This window comes from Psammomys obesus, unplaced genomic scaffold, assembly GCF_907164565.1.
Source record: "Psammomys obesus unplaced genomic scaffold, mPsaObe1.curated_primary_1811, whole genome shotgun sequence".
In the NCBI taxonomy this organism is placed as follows: Eukaryota; Metazoa; Chordata; class Mammalia; order Rodentia; family Muridae; genus Psammomys; species Psammomys obesus.
This window is the reverse complement of record NW_026591598.1, coordinates 20,821,168-20,835,557: the sequence shown is the minus strand read 5'-3', so window position 1 is coordinate 20,835,557 and position 14,390 is coordinate 20,821,168. Positions and strand designations below refer to the sequence as shown.

Sequence of the window (14,390 nt, the reverse complement as noted above, 5' to 3'; positions counted from 1 at the left end):
TACCCTGGATTGCAATCTGGTCATTCAAAACATTTCCCCCCAAACCTTGGCTTTGCATTCTTGCTGCTTTGAAGACTTTATATATAAGATAGCGGTCAGATGCACAAGTACGAATGTCAGAATAGCTTCACTTGCACATTGGGAGTTCTTAGGGAACAAGCGCAGAGACAACACAGTACCTTTCCATTCCTGTGTACAAAGAACTGTCCTGACTATGATCTTGAGAACCAGAACAATGACTGAGAAATGCCATAGTCAGGAGATCCAGTTCTCAGGACCTGACCATGACTTAAAATGTAGGAGAAAGCCAGGGAAGAGCCATTGCTGACATAGGCGCATTTAGAAATGTACAACTCTCTGACTCTACAAGACATGTAACCTCACTGTCCAGTTGTGCTTCTCATCAATTTCAGATCCTGAAGTCTGACCCCACTGCAGACCACTTTGTTTTCATCACACTGAAAAATGTCCAAAACCGTGTGGTCTGCGTCCTCTGGATGAGATCTGTCTCTAGACATTTCCTTCTTAGTCCTCAAAATCATCTTCCTGTATTTCCTGAGAGCAATCACAAGGTTTGGTCTTCTCTTCGTAGACATAACGCATATTACAGTCATAGCAGTTATAGGAACCAAAGCAGATTGACTGAGGCTGTCTTACAAGGATGACTGTGTTCATGAGTTCAGCACAATAGTGGGAGAATCTCTCTTCTATGACATAACCATGCACATCATAGACCTCTGCAGGAGCAGGGTACAGTTCCATGGTCAGCTGGCTCAGGCTGGCAGCAGAGTGCAGAAGGTTCTTCAGGACATCCATGGAGATGTCATTGTCATAGAAATTGATGCACGTGAGCTGGGAGCATTGCCTCAGGGCAGGCAGAAGGAGTCCGAGCTGATGGTCCTTCATCTTACAATATTCTAATTCCAGGATTCGCAAAGTCTCTGCAATACTCTCTAAGAAAAATTTTAGAGGTGTGACATCCAACCCAAGTAAAACAGTGCCTTTTAGTGACAGCTGTTTAAGCTGGCAGTGGTTCCAACCCTGGGCAAATGACTCCAAGTCTGGCTGCAAGAGCTGGCAGTAAGTGATGGACAGGGACTCTAAGGAGGGCTTCAGGCACCTAGGGAGAGATCAAGAGGTTAGTTTGGCACGTAGTGATGGTGCTGACCTAGAGGTAGGGGAGATCACATGATTAGGGTCAGAGTGACCATGGATGGCATCCAACTCCCAGGGCAGCAGCCTACTGGGGGTCTGCTTGCTGAAACCATGCCAGTCTCCCTCCAGGTGTCACTTCATGATAGGCCTGACAGCTACCTTTCCTATTCTTTAGTGACAAGCAGAGACCCAGAGTTGTCCATTAGGCTAAGAGGGCCCACAGGAAGAAGAAAGATGGGATCCGCATGACTGTATCTGGATGCCTTCTGAAGAATCACTGACTCTCTGTCACAGCCTCTTCACTCTTTACCCCAGCTCCTCCCTCCTGATGGTTCACTTAGCCCATTCCTGGTACCTTGTACCATTTAGGAATTAGGGCATGACAAGGGTGTGTTCTTTCAGATCTAATCAACACTGAGCTCATCTGGGAAGCTGCTGGTCTGAGCTCCTCCTCTCCCCCAACCCCATACATTGCCCTCTTCTCTTTCCTGTTCCTTCACAGCAGATCAGACAGGATTTCAGAGGAAAACTGCACACACACACCCCCACTACCTCTAACACACAGAGCTAGCCTTCTATCATGGTAGCTTTCTCCATACAAGCTACCCCACTCAGCTTTGTGAGTCCTTGATTCAGTTAAAACTGTACGGGATCGTGCTTACACATCCATTCTAAGATGCACAGTGGCCTGCAGGTGTCAGGCGCCCACTACTCTCTTATGGGAAGAAGAGAGGTTTGCTCTGGTACCAGAAACAGGTCTCCCTCTGTCCTTACCTGAACAGCTGTTCCACGTGGGCTTTGAGAAAATAGACATCATGTATAGTGAGATGCTGGAGATGGTTGAGTTTGGAAACCACTGAGATGATCTTGGTGATGTGCTTCTCCTCCTTGTGTGTGTGGTTACTTTTTCCGAAGATTCGTAACAGCTGGAGTTTGCGAAGATTGCTCATCTTGCTGATGCAAGGTGCAAAACTGGCCAGTGCAGGCAGGCCCGACACTGTATTCAGTTTCACCTCCTTGATGAACTCTGGCTGTAAAAACTGTAAGACCTTCAGGGCCCTGTAGACTTCTGATGCCCCTATCTCCATCTTTACACAATACAACTTCAGGGAACCCTTTCTCTTCTCTGCCCACTTCAACAACTGTGTCTGGTATACATTCGGAGAACACATAAAGGCAAGGTCACTGACCACCTTCAAACACCTCACGGTGCTCCTCGGCTGCCCCTTCACCACTTGCTTCTCAAGCACTGTTTTCATCCAGCTGTCTCTACCCTCTCTTTCAGCCCGCATGTCACAGGAGTCATACTGCACATTCCTCATGTCAAGCACTTGAAGATTCGGCTTCCTGTGGATAAAACAGAAGTGTCAGAGGGCAGTTGAGACCCAACACTTTTTTTTTTTTCCTCATCTGGATCGCAGCTGTTTCCTGTTCCTCTCTATCCTCTACACACTCATGGTTTTCAGTGCCGGGTCTCCATACAACCTCGAGCTTGCCAAGCAAGGGCTCTTTGCTTGAGATGCATCTGAAGACCAGTCCTGTTTCCCTCCATTTAGTTGCTCTGGATTTATTTCTATTACTTGCTGGAGATATTTACACACAAGGTCATTCTCCTCGAGCTACATCTAGACCAAGCTGTACCTCATACTTAATTTGCTACAAGGACTCAACAGCTGTCTAGGTCTCTACAACCCTCATGAGATACCAGCCGAGGCCTCTGATCCACTGTTGACCCCTCTCCTAAGGCCAGGTGTCTCCCTATGCTGCCCTATGTGCCATTTGGCACCATAGGATTATTGCTTACCTAGGGCGAAACTTTCGCTTCAGCCACGTGTCTGCTCCATCAAGCACAGCCTGGTAGGTCTCCAAGTTAGGGTTCCTCATCAGTAACCCAACAGGAAGGCAAGGGTAGGGCCAGTCTGCCACCAGGCCCTTAATCATCTTTGCTTTTCTCTGAATGCTGGCCTCCTTGAACAGTGGTGGGAAGACCTCCATGGGCAGGTCCTGCAGAGCAGAGATGGCCAAGGCCTCATTCCTCAGCAGGCTCTGTATAGCCAGCTGCAAGAGTGTGGGCGGGGACTGCCAGCTCATCCTGATGGACCTTTAGGGAGATGAACCTGGGGAAGAGTTTAGGAAAGAATGTATTTTCGGGTCTTCCTTATGATGCTTTCATTCTCTCACACTAAGCATCAGTCACTGTGGCCATGATGGAGACTCCAGTTTTTCCTTTCCCAATCACTATTTGGTGATCACAAAGACAAACTCCCCACACCAGCAGTGTGGAGCCTCTCAACATCATTCATGTTCACCTTTGTCCCATCCAGTTCTAACCTTTGCTACTGGTGAATCTGATATCCCCTTGGAAGAAAGACTCCAGGAAGAAGAAATCTGAGCCCCATTCTTTTTTGCAAGGATACTAGCCACCTTTTAGAGACAATGAAATGTTATTATATACTGAACTAACCCATATTCTGCTTTCAACAAATTGATCTTGCCTGGCAAAGGCTGAGGCGTGAAATGGGCTCATTACTTATCATGTAATAGCCCTGGCTGTCCTGGAACTCACCTTGGAGACCAGAATGGCCTTGTACTCACAGATCTGACTGCCTCTGCCTCTTGAATGCTGGGATTAAAGGAGGGCTCACCACCACGCCTGAGTATAGAGTGTGCTGGGTGTCTAGAGGGGATGTTTTTCAGGCCAATCTGATCAGACCATACTGCTAAGCCCATTGTCTTTATTCAAACATTTGCCTTTCAAATATTGAATAGATGTCAGGCCTCTTGGCAAGAGTCTAAATTTTCAGCACTTTATTTTTGTTTGTTTGTTTTCCGAGACAGGGTTTCTCTGTGTAGCCTTGGCTTTCCTGGACTCCCTTTGTAGAGCAAGCCGGCCTCAAACTCAAGGTGATCCCCCTTTCCTCTGCCTCCCAGGATACTAGCGTTACAGATGTGCACCACCTCAGCTGGCTACTTTTCCGCTCTTTAGAGGAAGAGGCAGGAAGATTCCATGCATTCTAGAACTTACTTTGTGTTTCAGGCCAGCCCAGCTTGGGAACTTTCAAAACCAACAAAAACAAGCAAGAATGATATGGATTGATGGGTCCCTTTGTTTTAGACTGAGACTGTTTTGCACTGGGTTTTGATCCAAGTCCTGGTCTGTGCTGGACAAATGCTCTGCACCGACTTGCATTCATCTCAATCATTTCCTTTTCTTTTTTAGATGTAGAGAAGGTCACTCCATGTACCAGGCTACCCTGGGACAGGGGGCTGGATTCCCTAACATGCCCAGCGCTAGGACCCCCGGAGCATACAGCAACAAGCCTGGCTTCTTTTCAGGTCAGGCTGAGTAGAACTTATCAAACTGACCAGGCTGAAATAGTGCACTCCTATCGTCTGAATCCCCAGAATCACTGTGGAACCCTCTGAACAAAACCATCCCATCCCCAGGCTTGTTTTCCAGATACTGTTAAAAATAATTTCAAGCTGGGTGTATTTAAAGTATTTAATACTTTAATCCCAGCACTCGGGGAGGCAGGAGCAGAAGGATCTCTGTAAGTTGAGGCCAGGCTGGTCCACAAAACAAGTCCAGGACAGCCAAGACTACACAGAGAAACCCTGTCTCAAAAGGCCAAAAAAAAATTTTCAAGCAGGGCCTGGTGGTGCATGCCTTTAATTCTAGCACTTGGGAGACAGAGGCAGACAGAGCTCTGTGAGTGTGAGGTCAGCCTGGTCTACAAAGTGAGTCTAGGACAGGCAGGGCTCTTTTTTACAGAGAAACTGTATCTTGAAAAAAATTTCAACTACTTGGGCGGTGGCAGGCAGAGGCGGGTGAACTGTGAGTTTGAGGCCAGCCTTGTCTACAGAACAAGTTAAGGGACAGCCAAGGCTACACAGAAAAAAAAAAAAAAAAAACCTGTATCTAAAACAAAAGAAAACAACCTCCACAAAAAAACAAAAAAACTTAACTAAACCAAGACTAACATGAAAACAAAAAAATTCCAATTTACCTTTTGGAGAAGTTGTATTTTAAGTTTTAAAAAATGCTATTTATTTTGCGTGTATGGGTATTGGGACTGCATGTATGTATGTGTAGTGTTTTCTTTCATGCAGTACCCAGGGGGTCAGCAGAGAAAGAGCTTTAGATGCTTTAAAGATGTCTATGACCTGTGATGTGGGTCCTGGGAAAGGAACCCGGCACTGCTGGAAGAGCAGCCAGTATGGTGTCTCATATGCTGGGCCATCTCTGTAGGCCTGTGGGTCTCAGCATGGAGCTGAGTTCCTTAGAGTGCCTGCTTAAAATGCAAGAGCTCCTGCCTTTCCTCCCCACCACTATATTAACCTGGAACACACCTAGAATCCAACAATGAGTTGTAATTGAGAAGATCATACAGTCAAGTCAACCTGGGTACCTACTGACGTGGAGGCCAGCGTGGGCTGCATGAGATAATGTCTCAAAAAATAGAACTTTTAGAGGCAGATATGAAGAAACAGGCCTGTGAGCTACAAGACTTCTCTTCGGAGGTGCAAAGAGGAAGACTGAGAGTTCAAAGCCAGCCTAAGTTATAGAAAGCTCACGACCCAAAGAGATTCCCGTCCCAAATAAAAATCTAAAAAAATTTCAAATGAATCCATTTTACTCCATGATCATAATAATCAGGAATTGGAGGCAGGAAGATGGTTCAAGGTCATCCTGTGATACACATGACCTCTAGGCAATGTATCTTATAGTCACAGTCTCAAAGCACAGGAATTTTAAAATACATTTAGCATTTTAATCTCTACACTCAGAAGGAAGAGACCAGTGAGTTTCTGCCTCTACATGGACTATTCCAAGAAGCTAAGAGACAAGTTTCAATGTGCACCAGGCAAAGTTTAATTCAAGACACATGAGTACTGTCCATTAGGAATCCCAGCTGTTGGGAGGCTGAGGCAGAGATCTACCAGGAATAAAAGGTTCCAGGTTTACTGAGTGAGACTTTGGCTCAAAAATCACCCAACCGCAAGACAACCATTTGATATGACAACATGGTGGACCATGCAGGTCATCCCAGCACTCAGGAGGCTGAGGGAGGAGGATCATGGTTCCCAACCCAGTGCAGCTACCTGACCAGGTCAAAGAGTCTGTGAAGCCCAGTGAAGCCCTGTCTTAACACACATAATTAAACCAGAGAAACATAGAGGACATTGAGTGGAAAACAGACATGGATTTGGAAGCGAGCCCAATGCCAATGGGAAGAGACGGACTCCAGGATTGCTGTGCTATCTTCTGTTGAAAAAAAGGTCTCTTAACCAATTGGAGAACCCTGAAAGAGGTGAAGGACTTACCTGACCAGGGCACCGGTGAGAAGCTCCAGGGCTCTGGGAGTCTGCTCTGGCTCCAATGACTCCAAGCTCCAAAAGCTCCAAGGCTTTTACAAACCTTTCTCCTCTCACCGTACAGCAGCTGCACCGCCAACAAATACTGCCATCTGATTGGATGAGTTTGCTCCACCCATTTAATCTTATATAGAGCTTCTTTCTCAATAGTCTTTGAAGCAAAAGATCCCTGGGAGAAGGAGGAAACAAACAAACAAAATCCTGACTGTGGAATGTAGGAAGTCATTTAACAACACTGTTTGTTTGTTTATTTATTTGTTTGTTTGTTTGTTTGTGGTTTTTCGAGACAGGGTTTCAATGTGTAACAGCTGTGACTGTCCTGAACCCACTTTGTAGATCGGGCTGGACTAAACACAGAGATCTGCCTGCCTCTGGCTAATAGGTTTAATAGGATTAAAGGCACGTGCCACCACACCTTGCTCATTATTTTTAAAATTCGTTCAATTATTTGCTTACTTATACACTTGGCTTGTAATTTACTTTTTCGAGTTTCTTATTCCGTTGATCCTTCTGCCTCATCCTTCCTTCTGAAAGAGTTTTGAAACAACACAGTAACACATCATTCTGAGAATGAGTCGGCTCAGGGTTTAATCTGTGCCTGATAATAGACCAAAAATAAATAAATAAATAAATAAATGAAAACAAGAAAATGTAGTTGTGATGATCATCACAACTATGAATGTGTTCTGGAGTTCATGGCTGAGCTCTTTGGTCTGTCAGTCATCAGCTGTGGCAACTCTGAGGCTGAGGTGGGAGGATGGTAGAAGGGTCATTCCAAAGTCATCTTCAGATATGCAGTGATCTTGAGGCCAGCCTGTGCTAATGGGCAGCATTTCTCTAATCTTTTGTCAAAACAAAACAAACGTGAGGGAAAAGCTTCCCCAGAAGATAAGGGTCTTAGAGAAAGGATCAGGCAGCACACTAGCCAGAGAAGAGGAAACTGTGACTGGGTGGTGAGCTGGGTGTGGTGCCCATACCTTCACTCCCAGCACTCTGGAAGCAGGAGCTGGAAAATCCCTATCTCTTTGAGGCCAGAGAGCTCCACGTATGGAACTCTAGACCCGCCGAGGCTTCACAATGAGACTGTCTCAAAATTCAAAACGAACCTGGAGGTGGTAACTCACGCCTTTAAGCACTTGGGAGGCAGAGGCAGAGTGATCACCGAGTTCGATGCCAGCCTGGTCTATAGAGTGCATTTCAGGACAGCCAAGGCTACGCAGAGAAACCCTATCTGGAAAAACAAAATAACAACAAAAAATCAAAAGACATCTTTTTCTCTTAACAAAGATGCTGTGCAGATAGTGAAAGGGCACAATTGGCATTAAGCCTACTAGGTTCAGTTACAGGAACCCACATGTTTGAAATTGAGGAAGTCTCCCCTGGATGTCCTCAACATGTATCCCCCATGACTCTTCCATAGATAGACAGACAGAAAGATAGATAGATAGATAGATAGATAGATAGATAGATAGATAGATAGATGCAAAGAACTATGGAAGATGAGTAGGTTGTGGCATAAGTTTATGTCTCGAAATTGAGGCAGAAGGAGGAGGGCCATAAGACTGAGTCTAGCCTAAACTACAGAATGAAACTTTATCTTGCCTAACCAACTAACAACAGTGGTAGCTGGGACCCAGGACAGAGATTATCTTCCCATCCAGTTAGGAACTCCATGATGCTGGCCACGTAGAGATCCTCATCTCCCAAATCCCTCATGCACACATACACTACTAATAAAAAGGAGAAAATAGGTTAAAATGAAAGAAAGCCCAAAAGTCCTGTGCTAAATGCCATTGCGGCCACGTGCTGACTTCCAAGCCTGCACTCTCAGCAGAAGTCAAACTAAGAAATGTGGTGACTCCCAGGCTAGGGACACCTGAGGCACAATCCCATTCCAATGGACACTTGATATATCATTTGACATTTGGTATAACTATGTCACTTCAATACTGCTGACAGAGCCCAGCAGAGGGCACAAGGGAGTGCTGTGACATCCTTTAAAAAAATATGTCTAATTATTTAAAACTCGGGGCTGCTTAGCTGGGTCCCACCAGATATGTCTGAAAACCTCTGTAGCACCTGTGAAGCATTGCAGAAGGTGGCATGGAAAGGTTGTGAGAGCCAGAGGACCAGGAATTTAACTGGGAGAGTGGGTCTCCTCGGAATGCCGGCAGTTACACTTTTTTTTTTAATATGCTCTGCTTGCATGTACACCTGGACGCCAAAAGGGAGCACCATGTGTCACTATAAATGGTTGGGAGCCACCATGTGGTTGCTGGGAACTGAACTCAGGACCTTTGGGAAGAGCAGACAGTGCTCTTAACCTCTGAGCCGTCTCTCCAGCCCCCAAGCAGTTACACTCTTTATAGTTTCACAAAAGCGGCTGCCTGAGCATGAGATGAACAAGAACCATACACATGCCAAAGCAGCCTGAGGGCAAACCAGAGGCCTCTACCCTACACCAAGAACTAAGAGATACTGGAGTGGAGAAAGCGCCTTTCCTAGGCAAGAATACACCATTTGGTTATTCAGAACTAAATGGTCAGCCCTGAAGACACACAAGAGTAATCAACAGAGCATGTATACTTCAGAACAAATACCCATGCACACATACAGGGTAACAGCAATTAAAAAGGAGGCCATGAATGTGAAATAGAGCAAGGAGGAGCATTTGGGAGGTTTGGATGGACAAAATTTTCCACAGAAGGTGAGCACTGCTTTTGTTATCTAGCATCATGGTTTGTTAAAGTACTATATTTACGACATGCATATTATATATTATAATATTGTATTGTATTATTATATTATAATTATTATATTATTAATTATACAATAAAATGCTACACAAATCTTTAATTTCTTTTTTTTTAATATTTATTTTAACTACATGTGTGTGTTTGCCTGTATGTATGTCTGTCTGTGCAACACGTGTGTGCAGAGCCAGAAGAGCCCAGAACGCAGTGCCAGGTACCCCTGGGAGTGAACAGAATTACAGATGGTTGTGAGCCCCTATGTGGCTGGTGCTGCTAAATCTGGGTCTTTGGCAAGAACTGCACTTGTGCTCTTAATCATCAGTCTCTCCAGGGCTCTGTTTCTCCTGATTCGAGCCTGTGTCTGGTGTTTCACAGGCTGATGTCAAACTCACCGTGTTGCCAAGGAGGACCTTGAACTTCTGAGCCTTCTGCCTTTTGGGTCCTGAATGCTTTCAGGGGTTTCAGCTGGGGCCACCAAACCCACTTTATACAACTCTCCCTGCTGCAAATTAAACCAAGGGCTTCTCGAATGCTATCCAGAAACAAGGGAGCAGCTACTAACAGCCCTAAATGTTTGTTTGTTTGTTTGTTTGTTTCTAGACAAGGTTTCTCTGTGTAACAGCTCTGACTTTCCTGGAACTCACGCTGTAGACCAGGCTGGCCTTGAACTCACAAAGATCTGCCTACCTCTGCCTCCTGAATACAAATGCAAGGATTAAAGGTGTGCGGCACCAGGCCTGTCTGTTTTGTTTGTAGGCCAGCCTGGTCTACAAAGAGTCCAGGACAGCCAAGGCTCCACTGTGAAACCCTGTATCATCTCATGTATTCAGGCTGTCTTCAGAATCTTCCACCACTGAAGATGGTCTGGAACTCCTGATCCTCCTGCCTTTGGCTTCCAAATGCTGCTATTACAGGTGTGAGCTACCACATCCAGTGCTAACTTTTCTCCTTTAAAGACAGATACCTAGAAAAACCAGATGAGCCTGTTATTACTAGATCTTTCAAGCATTTTCTCTCTGATGGTATCACATTTTTAAAAGAAAACCCTGGGGATGGAGCAATCAGGTAGTTAAGGGCACTAATTGCTCTTACAGAGGACCCAAGTTCAGTTCCCCAACACCCAGGTTGATGACTCACAACTACTTGTAACTCCATCTCCATGGGATCTTGCACCCTCTTCTGGGCTCCACTGGCAACTGCACTCATGTGCACACCATTACATTCAGATGAACACATGTACATAATTTAAAACTAAAATAGATCTTAACAAAATAGGAAAACAAAAACTTTTACTGGTGATACTGTTTTTTTTTTAAATCTTAATTTTTATTTTGTCTTATGAGGATGAGTGTTTTCAACAGGTCCCTGTTGAGTTGCAAACTCCTGTGGTTGTAGGCAGCCATATGAATACTGTGACTTGAATAGGGATCTTTTGAAAGACTACTCAGTCTCTTAACCACTGGAAACTCTCCAGCACCCTATAATCACTTAGCTTTTTGTTTTCTTTTGTCTTTTGAGATGAGGTCAAGCAAAGAAAAGTTCGAGGGTATGGTGGGTATGGTGGTGCACACTTGTAATCCCAGCACTCAAGGAGGCAGAGGCTGGAGGATCTCCGTGAGTTCAAGGGCAGCCTGTTTTACAAAGTCCAGGACAGCCAAGGCTTCACAAAGAAACTCTGTCTCAACAACAAAACAAACAAACAAAAAAAAAGATGGGGTCATACTGTGTAGATATGAATTTTTGTTGAATTAATAGGCTCAAAAGTCTGATGCAGGAGAATTGCTGGAGCCCAGCTACACCTCGACATTCTAACGCACTTTTCCATCAGCAACTACAGTTCCCAGACCTAATGCCATCTCGGAATATAGAGGAGCAACCCACAAGCAGACTGTTCTCATTCAATACCACAGACACCAGCATTGCTTCTTCTATGGGATCTTTCTTTCCATCCTTTCCTTAGATCCTTGTTTCACAGTGCTTAGGACAACATCCAAGGGTATCTGGCTTATAAGACATAAGCTTTTCTGCCAGGCGGGGCAGTAATGCCCTTAATCTCAGCAAGCAGCAAGCACAGTAGGTAGATCTCACCATGTTTCAGGCCATCCTTGTCTACCTTGCTAGTTCCAGGATGGGCAGAGCTATATACACAGTCCCTATCTCTCAAAAACAAACAACCCCTCCCAAACCAAGCAAACAAAGATGCAGAAGGGTACTCCCTCAGAGAGATGTCCACAGAGCTCTCTTTTACTACTTAGCATTCTTCATTCTGGATGACAGATTGGACTCTCTTCCCATGCGTGTGCAGAAGAAACAGAAAGACACCTCCAGCCATTGCTGCATACCCCCTAAGCAATCAGTCCTTCACACCTTGAAGACCTTTCTCAGATGGGCCCTTAATGTCCCGAGATTCTCTAGTAGTCTTCTTCCAGAAGCTGCTGTCCTGCTCTTTGATTCCATTCTCATGAACACAGGACTACATGTGATACTGGACCTCCATATACTGCTCCAGCTAATCTGAACACCAGATCCAGTTGCCTTCATCCTATAAGCCTAAACAACCATACTTATCTCAAATCCAAATGTCAGCATTTGGTTTTTACTTTGTTTCTGTATTTCACTCAAATAAATCATTCATTGTTTTAATCTGAGAGACAAAAGGAATGTTCTGTATACCACCTCGGACTACTGACATCCCTGGATATTGGCTGAGGATGGACTGCATTCCATTAAGGGGTCCTAAGTTACCACATTTGGACCAGACAGCAGGACACTCAAGCCAGCAAATGTCTGCAGCCTACATCTCTGTAGAAGACTCATGGCTGTAGTGACTAATCTGAGATGCTTAAGGCTCTTAAAGACCTTTGAGTCACAGATCCCCTAATCAATCATTCATTTCTAGTCCCAAGGGATGAAGGATCTGATTACTGAATCCCCACCCTGCTCATCCACGTAGATGAGATGGCCCTTGTGTACAGTGGTAATCATGTGAAAGTCAGAGGACGACATTCTCTCCGAGTGTGTCATCCAGGTGCTCCAGGATTTACCACATCCCCTAATATCTGTCACTTAATTATGACACATTTGATGCCATCAGTTCCATGTACCACCTAAGATTCCATGTGAATGAACAAGGTAGGGATGGAGAGCCAGTCACAACTTTTCATCAGTCAGAATCATTTGTTCTTTCAGGGTTAGGAAGAAATGTTTTGGGAACAAAAGCATAAGAAAATTGGCTAGCCATCTGGAAAGCTCCCCTAGATCCTGGGAACTTGAACTTAATTTCACTTTATGATTGTAGTGGAGTCTGAAAACAAAATGGCAGTGCTTAGGACAAGTCTCATTTGATTGATCCCAACTCATTATGGAGACCAGGACCAGTTGGAACACATGGAGATCTGCCTAGTGTGCCTCTTGAGTGCTGGGATTAACGGTGTGCAGTGCCATGCCTGCCATATGAGCTACTGCCCAGCACATCAGAAGCTCTGGATGTTCTCCTCAGCACTGCCAAACGAGGGTCTAAAAATGATAGAAAGAAAGATCCCACAGAGGAAGCAAAGCTGGTGTCTGGGGTAGGAAATAAGAACAGTTTGCTTGCTGCTGGCTCCTCTGCATTCTGAGACAGCATTATTTCTGCAGGAGCTGGTGGGGGAAAGAGGTTCAGAATGTCGAGGTGTAGCTGGGGTTAGGGGAACAATAACACTATGGAAGCTGAAGCAGGAACATCTAGAATTCAGCAGTGGTTTGGGTTACATGGTGAGACCCAGTATCAAAAATCAAAAGATAAACAAATCCCAGTTTCTGGAAGCTTCACAAAAGACAGAGGAGAAAGTATATTCCACGGGGGTCACTTAAACTTATTATTATTATTATTATTTTAATCTAAAGAGTTAGCAGGAAGAGACAACACAGGAATCTATGGTTGAAAACTGGAAATGAATGTCTGGTGCAGCGGTGCAGGACTGTAATCCCAGCATTCAGGAGGAGAGAACTGTCTTAACCACTGGGTGCTATCCCTCAGTGTAGAGGACCTTTCATTCAGAACATGGCTGCAAGAGATCACACCCTAAGATTTGGTAGGTCTAGATGATGCAGCTTGAATACAGACATGCCTTTATTCCCAGGAGACAGAGTCGAGCATCTCTCTGAGTTCAAGGTCAGCTTGCTAGAGAGCGAGTTTCAAGGAAAGAAAAGCTTAGGTCTTGGAGTGGTGGTGCAGTCCTTTGATCCCAGCACTTAGGATACAGGAGCATACAGATCTGAGTTCTGTTAGGGCAGTTCATTTGAGTCAGTGAGTAGAGAGGGAGTGCAGTCGAGTTGAGTTCATGGTTGAATTCAGAGGAAGTTTTACCAGAGGAATTTTACAAAGAGAAGTTGACACGGGGGAAGACAGAATGAACCAGAGAATGCATGGTTCTTGGTTGGTGCATCAGTCTCTGCAGGCTCCCTGGGCCCAGATTTGTTGGCTCTGTTAGGCCCAGCATGAGCCTAATTTTCAGAAATGATGAAGAGAACTCAGGAGACCAGATCTCATTGATGAAAAATCACAAGAGGTTTATTTTAACCATTGCGCAATGGGGTTACCCCTGCTGGTCAGCAAAGAGTGCTTCTGGGAGACAAAGGCCTTGGGTTTTTAAAAGACAAAGCATAGGAATTTTGAGGTTGCAGTCTTGGCAATTCAGGATTGGATGAGAAAGCTATAAAGTAAGATAATTGGTTAGTCTTAGGTGCTCAAGCTTGGCCAGTCCTGTCAAGTGTGGATGCAGCTGCAATTAAAGGTGGGGCCGGTTAGCTCATCCTTGAAGATTGGGGCTTCAGGCTTTTGGCCAGAGGTCAGGGTCTACTCAGAAGAAGGATTGAGGCCATCTGGGTTGGTTGCTAAGAAATACTATCTTAGAGTGGAGAGGTGGCTCAGAGGTTAAGAGGTTAAGAAGTTAAGAGCACTGTCCTGAGTTCAATTCCTAGCAACCACATGGTGGCTCACAACCATTTATAACGAGATCTGGTGCTGTCTTCTGGCCTGCAGGTATACCTGCAGAACACTGTATACATAATAAATAAATAAATATATATATATATATATATATATATATATATATATATATATAT

General features: G+C 44.9%; 1 protein-coding gene across 1 annotated transcript; it reads right to left on the bottom strand.

The window, feature by feature from the left end:
- Positions 1-525: 525 nt before the first annotated feature.
- LOC129679941 (preferentially expressed antigen in melanoma-like protein 7) lies at positions 526-3,246 on the bottom strand. The gene is made up of 3 exons (XM_055611450.1): positions 2,960-3,246; positions 1,930-2,502; positions 526-1,120 (listed from the first exon to the last, which is right to left on the bottom strand). Exons 1-3 carry the CDS (start codon positions 3,244-3,246, stop codon positions 526-528), a joined length of 1,455 nt encoding a protein of 484 aa, XP_055467425.1.
- Positions 3,247-14,390: the final 11,144 nt, after the last annotated feature.